The sequence below is a fragment of the Mus caroli genome, unplaced genomic scaffold, assembly GCF_978045245.1.
Source record: "Mus caroli unplaced genomic scaffold, Mus_caroli_1 scaffold_2, whole genome shotgun sequence".
Lineage (NCBI taxonomy): Eukaryota > Metazoa > Chordata > Mammalia > Rodentia > Muridae > Mus > Mus caroli.
Window position 1 is genome coordinate 12672853 of NW_028227257.1, and position 15791 is coordinate 12688643.

At 47.1% G+C, this 15791-nt stretch overlaps 1 protein-coding gene across 2 annotated transcripts in view; it reads right to left on the reverse strand.

The window, feature by feature from the left end:
- Positions 1-15791, reverse strand: part of Arfgef2 (ARF guanine nucleotide exchange factor 2) — an 83601-nt gene that overhangs the window by 13958 nt on the left and 53852 nt on the right. For both annotated transcript variants that reach the window (XM_021157089.3, XM_021157087.3), the window contains 13 exons: positions 15634-15781; positions 14434-14533; positions 14259-14299; positions 13988-14157; positions 12276-12427; positions 10893-11065; positions 9902-10062; positions 7815-7945; positions 7526-7655; positions 4761-4896; positions 3161-3299; positions 2998-3052; positions 320-434 (listed from right to left, as the gene is read on the reverse strand). In XM_021157089.3, the coding sequence (XP_021012748.1) occupies positions 320-434; positions 2998-3052; positions 3161-3299; positions 4761-4896; positions 7526-7655; positions 7815-7945; positions 9902-10062; positions 10893-11065; positions 12276-12427; positions 13988-14157; positions 14259-14299; positions 14434-14533; positions 15634-15781 (1651 nt within the window). The remainder of the gene's footprint in view (positions 1-319; positions 435-2997; positions 3053-3160; positions 3300-4760; positions 4897-7525; positions 7656-7814; positions 7946-9901; positions 10063-10892; positions 11066-12275; positions 12428-13987; positions 14158-14258; positions 14300-14433; positions 14534-15633; positions 15782-15791) is intronic.

The window sequence follows — 15791 nt, forward strand, 5'->3', positions numbered from 1 at the left end:
AATGTGCAAACCTTATGCATGGAGAGTTAAGGATGCAGTAGTGAAGAGTGGACAGCCCACACTATCCCACAGCTGGCATGATAGGGGTGGGGCATGTGTGTGCTGGCACATATGTGAGGTTGTATGTGCATGTATTTGCAGGCATAGGGATGAAGTGACTTCAGAGAAAGCCTGGCAACACTGTGGCACAGGAGAGAGAAGGGCAGGGAGGGAGGTATATCCTCTGGCACCTCTGCACTTTCCAAATACGTGAGTCACATAAATGTGTTGTCCAATTAAAAAAATTACATGAAAACACACCCAGAATAAAAGGTCTTACGTGCATACGGTGCCCCCTTCCAGCTGTCGTCAGTGGGGTTGGACAGCTGGCTCTGTCCTCTCTCGGAGGCATTTCTGTCTATGCTGCTTAAAGACTGGCGGTCCAGGTCCACATCCTAATACAAACCAGAAAAGAATGACAATGTTCGCTGCTCTGCAGATACGACTCTCAACATAAAGGCTCCATGTTAAATTCAGTTAAAATTTCACATTCTCCTATTCAAACTCAAGACATTTCTCTACACATTATAGAGATTTTTTTTCCCTTTCTCTCTCTCTCTCTCTTTCTTTCTTTCTTTCTTTCTTTCTTTCTTTCTTTCTTTCTTTCTTTTCCACTTCCCCCCACCCCCCAAAACAGGTTTCTCTGTTCTCTCAAGACAGCTTTGGCTGTCCTGGAACTCACTCTGTAGACCAGGCTGGCCTTGAACTCAAAGATCCACCTGCCCTTGCCTCCTGGGTGCTGTGATTAAAGGCATGTGCCACCACCACCAGGCCTGAGTGTGACAGATAAAAACTAGGTCAAGTTCAAAATTAAACCAACAATGTTGTAGCTGTTTTTTTTTTTTTCTTCTACTGATACTAAAATGAAAATTTTAAAGCAGAATTAAAAAAAAAGTGCCGGGTTCCCTTTGGAACAAGATGTAGAACCCTCAGCTCCTTCAGCGCCATCTCTCTCTGTATGCTGCCGTGCTCCTCCCACCTTGATGATACTGGACTGAACCTCTGAACCTGTGAGCCAGCCACAATTAAATGTTGTCCTTATAAGAAAAAAAGAAAGGCTAACAAGATGGCAGCCCAGCAGGTAAATACAAGCTGAGCTGCTGTTGAGCCTTATGACCCAGAGATGATCCCTAAGACTCACGTGATGGAAACTTGGAACTTACTCCTGCAAGGTTTCTTCTCACAAGCAGGCATATTTTCTCCCCCCCCCCCCGCCACCCCCAGATTAAAAAAGAAGAAAATGTTTATTTATTTTTAGGTTTTGGGAAACAAGATTCCCACTCCACAGCCCTGACTGTCCTGATCACTCTATAGATTGGGCTAGGCTTGAACTTGCAGAAATCCATTTGCTGTTGTGTGCCTGGAGGTGAGTGCTAGGGTGAGTCCCAGCAGACCCAGGAGAAGCAGAGCTGTTTAAATACCGTGCTTTACTTTAACCTGAGTACAGTGAGATGGCTCAGGAGATCGCACCTGCCACTGTGTGCGACCACCTAAGCTCATCCCTGGAACCCACACGGTGAAGCCCAGAACCAACTCCTCTAGCTGTTTTCTAGCCTACACCATGCGCGCGCACGCACACACACACACAATTTTCAAAAACTTCAAAAATAAAAACTGAATAGACGTCTTCAAATTTAAGCCCAAATCCTTTTCAAATCTAATGGTTATTTTGATGTTTTAGCGTTATTTGGAAATGCGAATCAGTAATTCTCAAATCCACATACCTTCAGAAGTAGTAAATCAAAGACTTAACGTGAGATTTAATTTAGAGCTCTGAGGGCTGAAGAGCTGGCTTAGTGTTAAGAGCGCTGACTGTTCTTACAGAGGACCACACTCCTGTTTCCAGGACCCACATGGTGGCCTCCCAACTTCCTGTAACTCCGTTCCAGGGGATCCAATGCCCTTTTTGGCCTCACTGCACTCACACACATATATACATAATTACAGTTTTTTAAACCAGAATTTATGACTTCACAATAATTATAAAGCGATGATCTCTTTGGTGAGTAGGGCACTGTTAACTCTCGAACCCAGAAATCCGCCTGCCTCTGCCTCCCAAGTGCTGGAAGAGAGGGCCATTCTTTTTGTTTTGTTTTGTTTTGTTTTGTTTTGTTTTGTTGAGACAGGGTTTCTCTGTGTAGCTCTGGCTGTCCTGGAACTCACTTTGTAGACCAGGCTGGCCTCGAACTCTGGAATCCGGAGGGCCATTCTTAAGAGATATAAAGACAGACAGATGCTCACAGGCTCTGTGCCCACCCACTTCATGTCAGCTGAGTTCCAGTCCATGGCAAATGCAGACACCAAGGATAAGCAAAAGGCGCACAGTGTTTTTTACTGCAGGAGACTTGTTTTGTTTTTGTTTTGTTTTGAGATAGGGTAACCGTGGCTATCCTGGAACTTGTTCTATAGACCAGGCTGGCCTCAAACTCACAGAAATCTACCTATCTCTGCCTCCTGAGTGCTGGGATTAAAGGTGTGCCACTGTTGCCCACAGGAGACTATTTTAAAAAATACTTTCTGTACTTTGTAGGAAGTGATAAACGCCTATTGATTCTGTTGGGGGCACTATGTATTCCCTGGCTGGCCCAGAACTCAGAGCTCCGCCTGCTTCTGCCCTAGGTGCTAGGACCAAAGGTGTGCACCACCATACCCAGCAAGCATATTAATTTTAGATTGTGTAAACTTTTTCATTCCCATATAAAAACTTCAAAGTACATAGGCTGACTACTGTTTTAAATTACATTTTATTTGCTTATTTTATGTTACTGGGTGGGGTGGGGGGCTTTGTGCCTGTGGGGGTCCGAGGACAACTTGTACTTCCCTCTCTCCATCATGTGGGTCTAGGGTACTAAACTCAGGTCACTGGCTGGGTGGCAAGCACCTTTACCCACTGAGCTATCTCCTCAGCCTAGGCTGATGAACCTTACTGAGCTATGAGAAGAGAATAAACGAACCTACCAGATGTCTATCTGACACCTCCTCCTCCATCCCCGCAGGTCTCCACGTCAGCAAACTTAAGGGAACAAGAGAGAAAGCAGAGATCAGCGTCCACTGCACCTGGAAGCCTGGTGATAGATGGCCCCGGGCGGCCCGGACACATCCCACATGCCTTAGCACTTACACATGTGGGATGGTGGTTTTGAAAATATCCAACATGCAGTTGCAGGTTTCATCCCAGACAGCAGGGCTGAACTTCTCTCCGTTGGATATCACTAGGTTCTCTAAGCAATTCGTACCTGATCGGGCCAACTGCTCATTATCTGCAAAATTCAACAGCATCTGTTGTTAAACTTTAACTGTTGTCCTGAAAGCAACCAAACAGGATCTGGGTCTGATGGGTCCATGGTCTCGACCTGACCTGTGAGGTGGGGATTGTAGCTGGAGGCCTGTAAGCTTTAATGAAGCTAGGCTATGAAGAGTTAGCTGTTAGAGCTGAAGGATGCCACCCCAGGGGGCCTCTTCTGGCCTTCACAGACATTCGGCACACATATGGTGTACAGACACACATGTAGGAAGAATACCCAAGCACATATAATTTTTAAAAATAAAAAAAAATTTTTTTAAAAGAAGTACAATGATTTAGTCAGTTTTGCTGAGGGGGAGGAAGGAGTGTTTTGTTACTTTAACTGGCTCACAGACAGGAAATGGCATAAGATGCATAAATTAGTGTTTCTGGGCTGGAGGGATGGCTCAGCCGGTAAGAGTACTGACTGCTCTTCCAGAGGTTCTGAGTTCAAATCCCAGCAACGACATGGTGGCTCACAACCATCTGTAATGGGATCTGATGCCCTCTTCTGGTGTGTCCGAAAACAGCTATAGTATACCCATAAACATAAATAAATAAATCTTAAAAAAAATCAGCCAACCCCAAAGGGACCCTCCTCCTTTGGCCTAATTTGGGAAGGGTGGATTCAATAAAGTTCTCTGGTTTGTTTAAAACATTTTTTTTTTAAAATAGTGTTTCTGATGTAATCACTAACTACCTTTCCGGTTTTTGCTATCAAAATACTACAGCCATTTGCTGCTTCCTTTAAAATGGGGTCCTTTTCGCCAGAAGGGCGTGGGCGTGGTGGCAGACACCTCTGACTCCAGAGCCTGGGCTGCAGAGGCAGGTGGATCTCTGTGACTCTGATACAGATCAAGTTCCAGCACAGCCAGGCTTCACAGAGAAGGAGGAAAGAAGGAGTCACTTTTCAAAAAGATCTTAACTGGATTTAGCTTTGCCCTAGGCCAAAATGGGATCCAGGTCTGAGGGATACATGGTTTTTATCTGGTACACACTAACATGAACGCATAACCACTAAATAAGATGTCCACTGATGTAGCTGGTGATAGTAACTCCAAAAGTACTTTAAAAAATAGTTTACTATAAAAAAATTACAAACACATAAAACTTGAAAGAAGGGAGTTGAGGGAATGGCTCATGGACACACGGATGTACACACGGATGGGAGGAAAGGAGGGAGGGAGAGAGGAAGGAAGGGAGGGGAATTTAAAAAAAAAAAAACTTTAAAGCACAAAAGAGCATCTCACCCTTTAAAACAAAAACAACAAAATCCACCTTTAAACTGTGCTTTATAAATCAGCCTGGGAAGGGACTGGTGGACTGAATTGTACACAGTGCCCCTTGGCATTGCATTTATACTTTTATGACAGAAAATTAATTCCTCATAAAGACTGTGTACGAGAAAACACTGCCCCTCCCCCCACTTAATGAATACCTTGTTTCACGCACCACTGCAGCTGCGCAAACACATCCGAGAGAAGCACTTCATGCAAAGCTTCGTAGAACTGGGTGAATACGTCACAAATAGCGTACAGGGCATGATTGCACGTGGTCGTCATCCACTCTGATTTCTGAAAGAAAAAAAATGAATCTTCAAAACCAACATCTCTAGGGTAAGATGGCTGCTCCTGTAAGCCCACCTGTCATTTACAGTAAGTATCAACATCTCAAACCTGACTGCATCTGCTCACTCAGAATCACTCTCTCCACGGTCAGATCCTACAGAAACAGTCAGGTGGGTGAGGAAATGTTTGCAGAAGAAAACATCCACCCCATAACATTCAGACTCTGAAAACTGCATGGTGTGATAGGCTGCACTGTGGACTCACAAATAGTAAACTGTCCCTTAAAATAATATGGGAAAATAAAGACAACTGCATACGGGCTAAAGAGATGGCTCAGCAGTCGAGAGCACTTGCTAGGCAATCACGAGAGCTGGAGTTCAGATTTCACAGCCTTGGAACAAGCTTACCGTCCCAGGCACCCAGTGCCCCATGTGTGGGAAGGGCTGAAGGGAATATGGCGCTGCTGGGGTTTGCCAAGAGGAGACAATGAGAGCCTCACATTCACCAGGAGAGCTTGACTCAAAGTAATAGTGGACTATGAAAGAGGCGGTCACCCAGCACCTTATCCTGGCCTATGTGTGCGCTCTCTCACTCACTCACTCTCTCTCTCTCTCTCTCTCTCTCTCTCTCTCTCTCACACACACACACACACACACACACACACACACTTTCAAATAATGACGGCATAAAAGTACCAGAGAAATATAAAAATGATTACACAATGACAGAAAAGGAAAGTGTCACAAACAGGGTTCTCAAAATAAAAGCCAGAAGGAAACGAAACTGAAGACCTGGTAACATAGCGTAAATAAAGACCAGCACAGGTGCTGGCCAACAGAGCCCCACCCCTAACCAAGAAGCCATTTGCAGCTGACAGTTGCCAGGAAAGGGAAATCCACTTTCCGCAATGGAACGATACAGGGCATAGGAGTTACACTGTGTGTGTGTAGGTGTGTGTGTGTGTGTGTGTGTGTGTGTGTGTATTTTTTAAGACAACGAGAAAGAACAAAGTCAGGTATGCAGGGAGAATGTGTGAATATTTAGAGGAGGGAAAAACACAATCAAAATATACTGTGTGAGGAAAGTTTTAAGCTGGACATTGGTGATGCACATCTTTAATACCAGCATCTGGGAGGCAGAAGCAGGCGGAGTTTTGAGAGTTTGAGGCTAGCCTGATCTACATATGGAGTCCAGAACAGCCAGAAAAAAACTAAATAAAATGAAAATAAAGATAGCAATGAAAAAGTAAGACTACAAAGTGACCTTCAGGTCCACCCAGCTGGAGGGTGACATTGCCTCAAAAGCAAACACACAAGTGAAAAACCAACCAAACCCAGCCCCTCAACAAACAGAAGAGGAAGCAACTGGGAAAACCTGGTGACACAGGACAAAAAGCCAGGTCCAAAAAGCCAGGTCCCAATAGGAAGATGTGGTGATCAGTGGTGGCAGCCAGCCAGCCAGCCAGCCTGCAGAGCCTCTGCCCGTGCAGAGCACTGAGGTAAATGAAAGCAAAGGCTGGATAGTGTGGGGAAACGGGAAGGCCCACAGTGCTCTGCAGACATGTAAGCCACTTGGTGTGTGGACATGAATGCAGAAGTTAGGCCTCCTGGCTTCCTCTCCTCAAGAAATGAGAACCCAAGTGCAAGGGAATTTAGGAAGGCTCACTTCAGAGCTGACGGGGTGGCGTAGCTGGGAAAGTCCTCTCCCAGCAAGCATGAGGACTGAGTCCAATCCCTAAACCCCTAGAATCTGTGTAGAAAGCTATGCCGGGGGCTGGGCGTTGCAGAAACAAACCCTGGAGCTGGAGTACACGTGTGGACCACATGCTTCCTGCATGCTAGACAAGCATTTTTCTGAAATGAATATTTATCTATTTTATGATGAGGAAAAAAATGTACTCTAACATTAAAGAACAGGACAAATTTCTACACCAGGACTTCAACTGTATAAACTGTTGAAGTAGGAAAAGACAACATAGTGGTGAACTCTGTGTATCCAGAATATTTCATCTAGTGCATGTTATTTTTATGCTGGTATGAGGTGGGAAATGATGTTTCTGAAATAATACATTAATAAAGGGCCAGTCAGGTAGTGATGGCACACATTTGTAATTTCAGCACTCAGGAGGCAGAGGCAGGTGGATAGCTATGACTTTGAGGCCAGCCTGGCTTACAAACTAAGTTCTAGGTCAGCCAGAGCTACACAGAGAAACCCTGTCATAAAAAGACAAAAAAGAAAAAGAAAAGAAGACGGACTGTGCTTATCTTGTCTGTGCGTCTCTGCCGTTGCTCTCACTCCTGCAAGACCAGGTCAGAGCGTGGCACACACAAGAAGAGTAGCCACGAGCCTGCAGAGCTGGCAGGCAGTGTCCAGGTCCAGGAGGGCAAACCATGAGGAACTTCCTCTCCCTTTTCCCAGAAAGGGATCTCCCAGAACTAGCTGACACTGGTCTAAGATGGACAGTACTTCTGTCCACTTGTAGAGCATCTTAAATAGTTAAGTTGTTAAACCCCTGTTATCTGGCAAGACAACCCCAAGAAGGAGGCCAGCCAGTCCATGGGCCCATTACATCCACTCACAGGCCACACTGTAGACATGACATCCACTCACAGGCCACACTGTAGACATCACCCACCTCTGACTGTTGCTCAGGGAGTTTCATGTTGTCAAAAATTCGAAACACGATTCTGAACAGGTCCTGCCACCAGTGCTTTGCAAAGGTGTGGCCATAGCTCTTCATAATCTCAAACATGACCGTGAGTCCCCTGGGGGAAAAATAAAGGAGAGCAGGGAGAAGGTGAGGAAGAAACGGCCAAACTGAGATGGAGGCAAGGGTCGGGGAGGGGAGGTGTGAACCTGGGGTGGGGCAAGAAGCAACTCATTTTAGTAACATTGATGTCCAGCTGCCCTGGGGATCCAGTTACCTTGTGCGTACATCTAACTTGCATCTGTTAATGATGCAGGAGAGTTCAAACAGGATGGGAAACCAGCCTCTGACCCAGACCCTGTCACCAGGAGCCACATTCATGTCATCACTTGTGTACTCTTGCAGCACCTAAAATGAAAATCATGTTTCAGATGTAGTGTAAGCAAGCAGGAGGGGTCAGAAAAGCAGCCACACAAAGACTGAGGCTCCAGACAATCTTTTCCCAAACTCTCCTCCGCAGTCTAGAAGGGGAAATCCCAGAGACCGAGAGAGACATTCCCCTGCCCACTGAGGTGTCATCCCCATGAGCCTACAGACCAGAGGGAGGCAGCTCACAAGAGCACTGGGGCAGAGAGTGAGTGTTACATTAAGAAACATGCTAAGGGGCTGGAGAGATGGCTCAGCTGTTAAGAGCACTGACTGCTCTTCCAGAGGCCTGAGTTCAATTCCCAGCAACCACGTGGTAGCTCACAGCCATCTGTAATGGGAACTGGTGCCCTCTTCTGCAGTGTCTGAAGACAGCTACAATGTACTCATATACATAAAATAAATTAATAAGTAAATCTTAAAAAGAAAAAAGAAAGATGCTAATGATCAATGGCTGCTAAGTACCCAGAATTCCTTGTGTTTCCAGAAATCACTGCAACATAGTACTCAATAGCAGCTGCTACTAGTTACAAAGAGCTTGCTATGTGCCCATTTTACTGACAAGCTGCCTGGCTCACAGGCACTGACACCTAAGTGGTTGTCCATTATGTAGCCCGGCTGGGAGGATTTCCACAGCCTGGTGCAAACCTCCACGTCAACTAGGATGTCTGTGTTCCCATCATTTCAGTGCTTTGGAACCAACCCTTAATTGTTCCCAGGTCTTACCCGGAAAGATGAGACATATAAGAAAAACCCAAACTTCTCCAGAAGCAAACAGAGGCGTCTTCTTCCCTTTCCTCTCTTAGAGAGGGGGGTTTAGGGTGGGCTCTGTTGCATGCAAAGCTCTGTCACAAACCTCCACGACCAATCCACAGATGCAATTTGTTTTTTTTGTTTTTTTTTTTGTTTTTTCGAGACAGGGTTTCTCTGTATAGTCCTGGCTGTCCTGGAACTCACTTTGTAGACCAGGCTGGCCTCGAACTCAGAAATCCGCCTGCCTCTGCCTCCCGAGTGCTGGGATTAAAGGCGTGCGCCACCACGCCCGGCTACAGATGCAATTTGGAACTGTGATTTCTCAGCGTGTCAGTGGCAAATGTCATTTCTTTTTTTTTTTTTTTTTTTTTTTTTGGGTTTTTCGAGACAGGGTTTCTCTGTGTAGCCCTGGCTGTCCTGGAACTCACTTTGTAGACCAGGCTGGCCTCGAACTCAGAAATCCGCCTGCCTCTGCCTCCTGAGTGCTGGAATTAAAGGCGTGCGCCACCACGCCCGGCACAAATACCATTTCTTAAAAGACAGAGTTTCTTTTTGTTTTTGAGAAAAGGTCTCATTATAACTCTGGCTGTCCTGGAACTCACTCTTTAGACCAGGCTGACCTCAAACTCTCAGGGATCCCCCTGCCTCTGCCTTCTGAGTGCTGACATTAAAGGTGTGCACCTCCACTCCTGGTTCCTATGATTAACATTATGTCTGTGGAGTGTGCACTGAGTATGAGCTTGCGGAGCCCAGAAACTGTCTAATCCTCTGCAGCAGGAGTTACAGGCAGCTGAGAGCTATAGAATGTGGGTGGTGCTGGGACCAAACTCAGGTCCTTTTAAAGTCCACCACGTCACCACGTCACCAAAGCCCAACGGTTTCCTCTCCTTCATAAGGAACATCGAGCTTCTTGACCTTTCTGCCTAAATGCAACAGCTAGGACACTGTCACTTTTTAGGAGGACAGTCTGCAGAAAAAAAGCTCAGTATGAACAACTGCCAGGTGTTAATGGTAACTGCCTGGAATCCCAGCACTCAGCAGACTGAGGCAGGAGGATTGCCTTAAGTTTAAAGCAGGCATACCCAGCACCAGTGGAAAGCGCTTTCTCTGTAGTTTTTGCCCCATGGCTTTCTGGCCGCCCCCCCCCCCCCCACACACACACAGAAGCAAGGCTGGGAGACACACCCGAGGCCTCTCTGAGACGTATTTCCCACAGAAACGGATGAGCCGGATGGCCTCCATGCTGGTGTCAGGGAAAGCTGCATTGCAGGCGAACTCAGACAAGCACTTTACAGCATCCTGGAAGGAGTCGATGGCTGCAGGGAAGTGGTGCTGGAAGATGGTTGCTGGGGAGACAAGAGGCAGCAAGATTTAGAAATGGAGGACCGGGACAACTGCCTTCATGAATCCGATCACACCGGGGCTGCTGGACAAGGCTTCTCACAGCTGACTTATTTCCTTAGTGCTTAATTTCCTCTTTGATAAAATGGAGGAAACAAAATCTCAGTAGTTCTGTTTACAATGTCCATGAATTCAACTATGGAATATTAAACATCTGCTCGCAGTGGGGACAGAGGCTTCCTGTGAGCCTGTTGTCCTCATCAACCAGTGACCTTGTCCGTGTTCTTGATGCCTTGGGTAACAGGCACTGTTAAGACATCAGCACTAAATCAGCAGTCAATAGCACCGCACCTCCTGTCTGCAGCAAGCTTGTCTTTCTATACAGGACTCATCAATACATACTCTGGACTCAGCCTCGCGCTCCGGGCCAGTTTCAAAGTGTAATCACCAACAGAAAGCGTGAAAAAATGAAAACCATGGCACATGGCAGACTGCAGACAGGACCTCGGCATGCCGAGATGAGAGAGCCACCTTGGTCTACCTCAGCTCAGAGCGCATCTTGGAGACTTGGGTTTTCTGTTGTTCTACATACTTTTGTGTTCTCAAAAGCAGAGGGAGAGCCATGGAGGTTAGGGCTACCTTGTAGTGAGCTGGCAGCTCCAGACATGAGACTCACTAGGATTGAGAATTGACTGTCTCTCACTCACTAGACTGCTATGAAGGTGCTTGCCCCTGCCCGGCACGTTTATCATTAACCCAGCTCTTTAGCCTCACGGCAGGGAAATGGAAACTAAGAAGAGTCACCTGCAGACACAGGAGGGGACGGGACACTTACAGACGATGTGGCCTGTGGTTTGGAAGGCCAGTTCCACAATGTTCCCATCGTGGTCAGAGGCAGCCTGGTGGAACACAGCAAAGATGTTCTTCCAGCCTGAGCGGATGTTGGCTGCCTGGGAGCTCACCATCTGAGCGATGCATCGGATCACCATGTCCCGGATGGTCGGGGACCTGGCAAGAGGGGAGGGGGAAGATAGAGACGCTCTGCCCCCTCAGCCCTTGAGAAAACTGTTTGAAAGCACATCATAACGCATACTCGCTTAGCTCAGCTTTCCTGTCCCACTCTGGAATTAGAGTGACCACCATGCAACTGTAAGGTTAAAGAGAAAGGGCTGCTCAATGTTAGACAGAACATGGAATGGAGGAATCTGGGTTTATAAGGATCTGGGCTGTGGAGCCAGAGTTGGGGCTAGCTATCTCTGACTTCTTGCTCAACAATACACTGCCTGTGACTGAAGCTACTCTGTCGGCTTTTCTGCCCTGCCCTCATTTCAGTCAGTCACCATGCTACCAAATCTTTGAGGCAAGGTATATGTTCATGCTAAACACACACAAGGATTGGAGATACAATACTTTAAATTTAATTGTACATGATCATAGGATAAATGGCTCAATCCCTGCCAGAGTAGCAAGGTTAGCCACATACTGCCCGAATACTCATGACAGGTGCACATGCACGCCTGCAAAGGTAGGAAGGCACACAGTCATGGCAAACTCTGCTCTCTCACATGTGGGAAGAAGCAGGCTGCGCAGGCTGGCGTTCACTGAGCACATGGCAGTTACTCGGAGAAGGCAAAGAGAAAGCCCACAAAGTAAAGATGTGGCCCGCAGCAAAGAAGGGCTAACTTCCTATACAGCCAACTTCAAAACCTCATAAAACAACATTCCTGGTTGTTTTCTACACGAATTTTCAAATTTCTTGGAGATGTGTATATATATATACATATTTATACATGTTCACACATATATGTACATATATCTGTGGGGGGTGAGGGAGATGGGGCTTGGACTAGGACTGTGGACATACTAAGCAGGGGCTGAGATAATCCTAATCCCTTGAACTATGTATTTATAAAAGGAGGGTTTTTTGTTTGTTTGTTTGTTTTCGGGACAGGGTTTCTCTGTGTAGCCCTGGCTGTCCTAGAACTCACTCTGTAGACCAGGCTGGCCTGGAACTCAGAAATCCACCTGCCTCTGCCTCCCAAGTGCTGGGATTAAAGGCGTGCGCCACCATGCCCAGCGATAAAAGGAGTTTTTATCCATTTGTTCAACACTACCACCAAGAAGACAGAAGAGAATTCATCATATGGTTAGTGGTGGGAAAGACTTTTAGACACCGACAGGGAAGGAGACCCAGGGTCTTCACAATGAAATGCACTACCTGTTTTTCTTCATAATATGTTCAAATGGCCTCAGAAAATCCTTCTGAAATCGGAAGTTGGCTAATTCCCCCTTCTCCAGGAACTTCATGGAGAGCTGCCGCAGAGAGTCAACAGCAAAGATGGCCACATCTTCATTGGGGTTACAGCCGACCTGGCAGAACAGGAAGCAGCAGGCTCAGCGCAACAACAAAGGCAGGCAGCCCCCTGCAGTCTCTGCGGGAAGCTCATCTAGAGACTGAAGATGCTACTTCTTGGCTGAGAGACTAGCAAGCCCCCTGCCTCCTTCCGGGCTGGGATTCCAAGTGTGCACCACATGGCAGCACTTGCTTGTTCTTTCTCTCCTTTTAGGTGTTTGTTACTTTGGGCATGTATGTGGCATATGCAATTCACATGTGTTTGGTTGTGTGCAGTGCATGTGGAGGGGAGCTGTTGAAGTCAGGTGTGTTCTTCTATTGTTTTCCACCTTACTGTCTGAGCCACAGTTGCTCACTAACCCTGAGCCACTGACTGGTTACAATGGCTGGCCAGTGCGCTCTAAGGAGCTGGGCTTTGCCACTCCCTGGGCTTTCAGACTGCACTGCCCAGTCCAGTCTCTAGGTTCTCAGGCCCAAAGCAGGTGCTCATGCTTGCAAGGCAGGAGCTCAGACTGAGTCCCGGCTCCAGCCCTCTGAACAGAATGAACCCGTGAGTAGAGAAGTGAAGCCATGCTGGCCTACACCAGAAGGTAACTGTTTTAGAATGGCTGTCCTGATGTCTTCTAGCTTGTCTCTGACTTACAAACCAGTGACAGCTTTAAGAGTAGCAATGGGTGCCTGTGTGTAAGGAATTCTGATGCTCAACTGTGTGAGCATGGCTTCACCATGGGTCATAGGAGGGGACCATAGGGCTCCCTATGCCACCAAACACCAGCAGGGTGTCCAGCCACTACATTTAAAACAGAGCAGCAATACTATGTGCAGGTTGGCTGTGCATGGTGGTGCAGGCCCTTAATCCCAACACTTGGGAGAGAAAGGCAGGAAGACCTTCTGTGAGTCTGACGTCAACCTGATCTACATAAGGAGATCCAGGACAGGCAGAGATACATAGTGAAACTGCCTTAAAGACCTTAAAAAAGAAAGAGATGGAAAGAAGAAGTGGGGAGGGGTCACGTATCCAGGCTGGCCTAGAATCTGCCCCACAGCCACTGATGACCGTTGGTTCCATGGCCAATTACAGGTATACACCACCATGTCCTACTTATGCAGTACTGGGGATTGAACTCAGGACTTTGTGAATGGTAGGCAACTCATCAACTGAGCTATAGTCCCAGCCATGGATATGGGTTAGTATAGTATTTATTTTATGAATGTGAGTATACTGTTGTTCTTTTCAGACACACCAGAAGAGGGCATCAGATCCTATTACAGATGGTTGTTAACCACCATGTGGTTGCTGGGAATTGAACTCAGGATCTCTGGAAGATCAGTCAGTGCTCTTAACCACTGAGCCATCTCTCCAGCCCACCACTGGACTTTTAATTCATTCCACTTGACTCCTATCCAAATATAAGCACAACATTGTTCCTATCAAAGTGTCCATGATTTCACAGGGAAAAATGAATGGATGACAAACCCCCAAAATGGGGCCAATTCTTCCCATTACATCCTTTGTGAACTTAGCACCTGCTCTCTTTCAGCTGCAGCTAACGTGGTTTTTAGATGCTGGCAGTCACCTTATTGAAGTGATCTCCAATGACATGCCATATCCGAGACCACTGCAGCCGGATCCGGTTCATGTTGTAGTATGATATCTCCACAATCTTCTGCAGGCTGAACATTCGAGGATGGTGGGGAGAAGCCAGCTCATCCATGGACACAGCACACAGCCAACGGACAAAGTCAACTACAGGAGAGAGACAGGAACACATGGGAAGCCCAGTTAGAGACAGTCACACAATTACAATGGGAGGCATACATTGTTGGCACAAAAGTCAAGATACATACCTATTGCATTTCCATCCAGTCTGGTAGAGCCAGTAAAAATTCTAGGGGGGAAAATTGAAATTTCTCAAGTACTCAGAAAAGGCAGACAAGAGACATTAACAGTGGCCACACCCAGAGGCTACCAAGTGATGCCAGGCACAGTCAGTGCAGCATCACTGCAGAACACAGTCATCACCTGTCAACTGCGACAACCACACTCTGTGAGCTTGTTTCACCAACCGACTCCTGGAAGCTGGCCATCTGTCTTTTGTCTACACCACCACTCACCAAGTTACCTAAAATATAACACACAGAATCAGCGGGACTCCAGGCACATCAAGTACTTGGAACAAAGTACCCAGGCTGCACACTTGTATTCCCAGCACTCAGGAGGCAGAGGCATAAGGGTCAGAAGTTCAAGGCCAGTCTCTGCTACAATGTAGTAAGTCTGAGGCTAGCTTGGGCTACAGGAAACTTTGCCTCAAAAAAGCAAATCACACAAACAATAGAAAGTGGCCGTGAATGAAAACTCGGAAGCAAGTAAAACAGACTAAGAACAGACACAGCTCCACTGCGGACATAGTAACGCACTTACACTCTGGGATTAACACAGAGCCTTACTGCAGACTCTCTTGCCTGTAGGCAATCTCCCAATGTTTAGGAAACAAACCTGAAGCAAGTGAGTAGCCTAGGGCTCCGAGAACACAGTGGCCCTTCTGCTGGACACTGGTGAGCTGTGCAGGACTTCACTGCAGTCATCATCAGGGCACACAAGAAGTAGGTGCTGTCACTGCCCATGTCCCCAGAACTTCAACTTCACTGTCCCTGCACCCAGCAGCCTAGGCTGCCTCCCTGCCACGTGACTGTCATGTCACTGTCCCTGTGCTTCAGTTCCTCAGTTTATACAACAGGCAGGTAGCAGTCCTCATCTCACTGGGTCATTCTGAGACTCACGTGAGCTCAAATACATAAACTGGGTGCTCAGAATGTGGCCTGACACGCTTGCTTGCCATATTGACTATTATTATCACTACATCATAGACCAGAGTCCTTCAACTCACAGCAGAGGTGGGAACAACTATTTACTCTGAGACTACAGATGAAATGTGGAGACAATCCAACCTTTCCAGAGAGAGACAGTAGAAACACAGGCAGGACAGTGAAGCCCCTACTACAGGGGGCCTCAGCATGGCCCCGTGTGGAGAAGGAACAGGACCCACCATGCTCACACTGGGAAACAGACAGCTGAAGCAGCAAGCCCATGGGATTGACAGACATGCTATCAGCTGCACAAGAAGGAAGAGAACGCTGCACAGGACAGTCCTGGTGTGACAAGAAGAGCCTTATCACTGTTAACTTGTGATGCTGTGCTGGCCAGCTGGGGCTGGTATCTTACCGAGGCCAAGACCCATGAATTCTTCTCCTGCCAGACTGTGGCCCTTCAGGCTCCCTTCTCGTTCCCGCCCAGAGCCAGAGAGGTAGCGAGTCTTCACCCCAGTTCCTATCAGCTGAGCAAGCTCCAGCTGGCTGATGCACTTCAAGATCTATGAAACA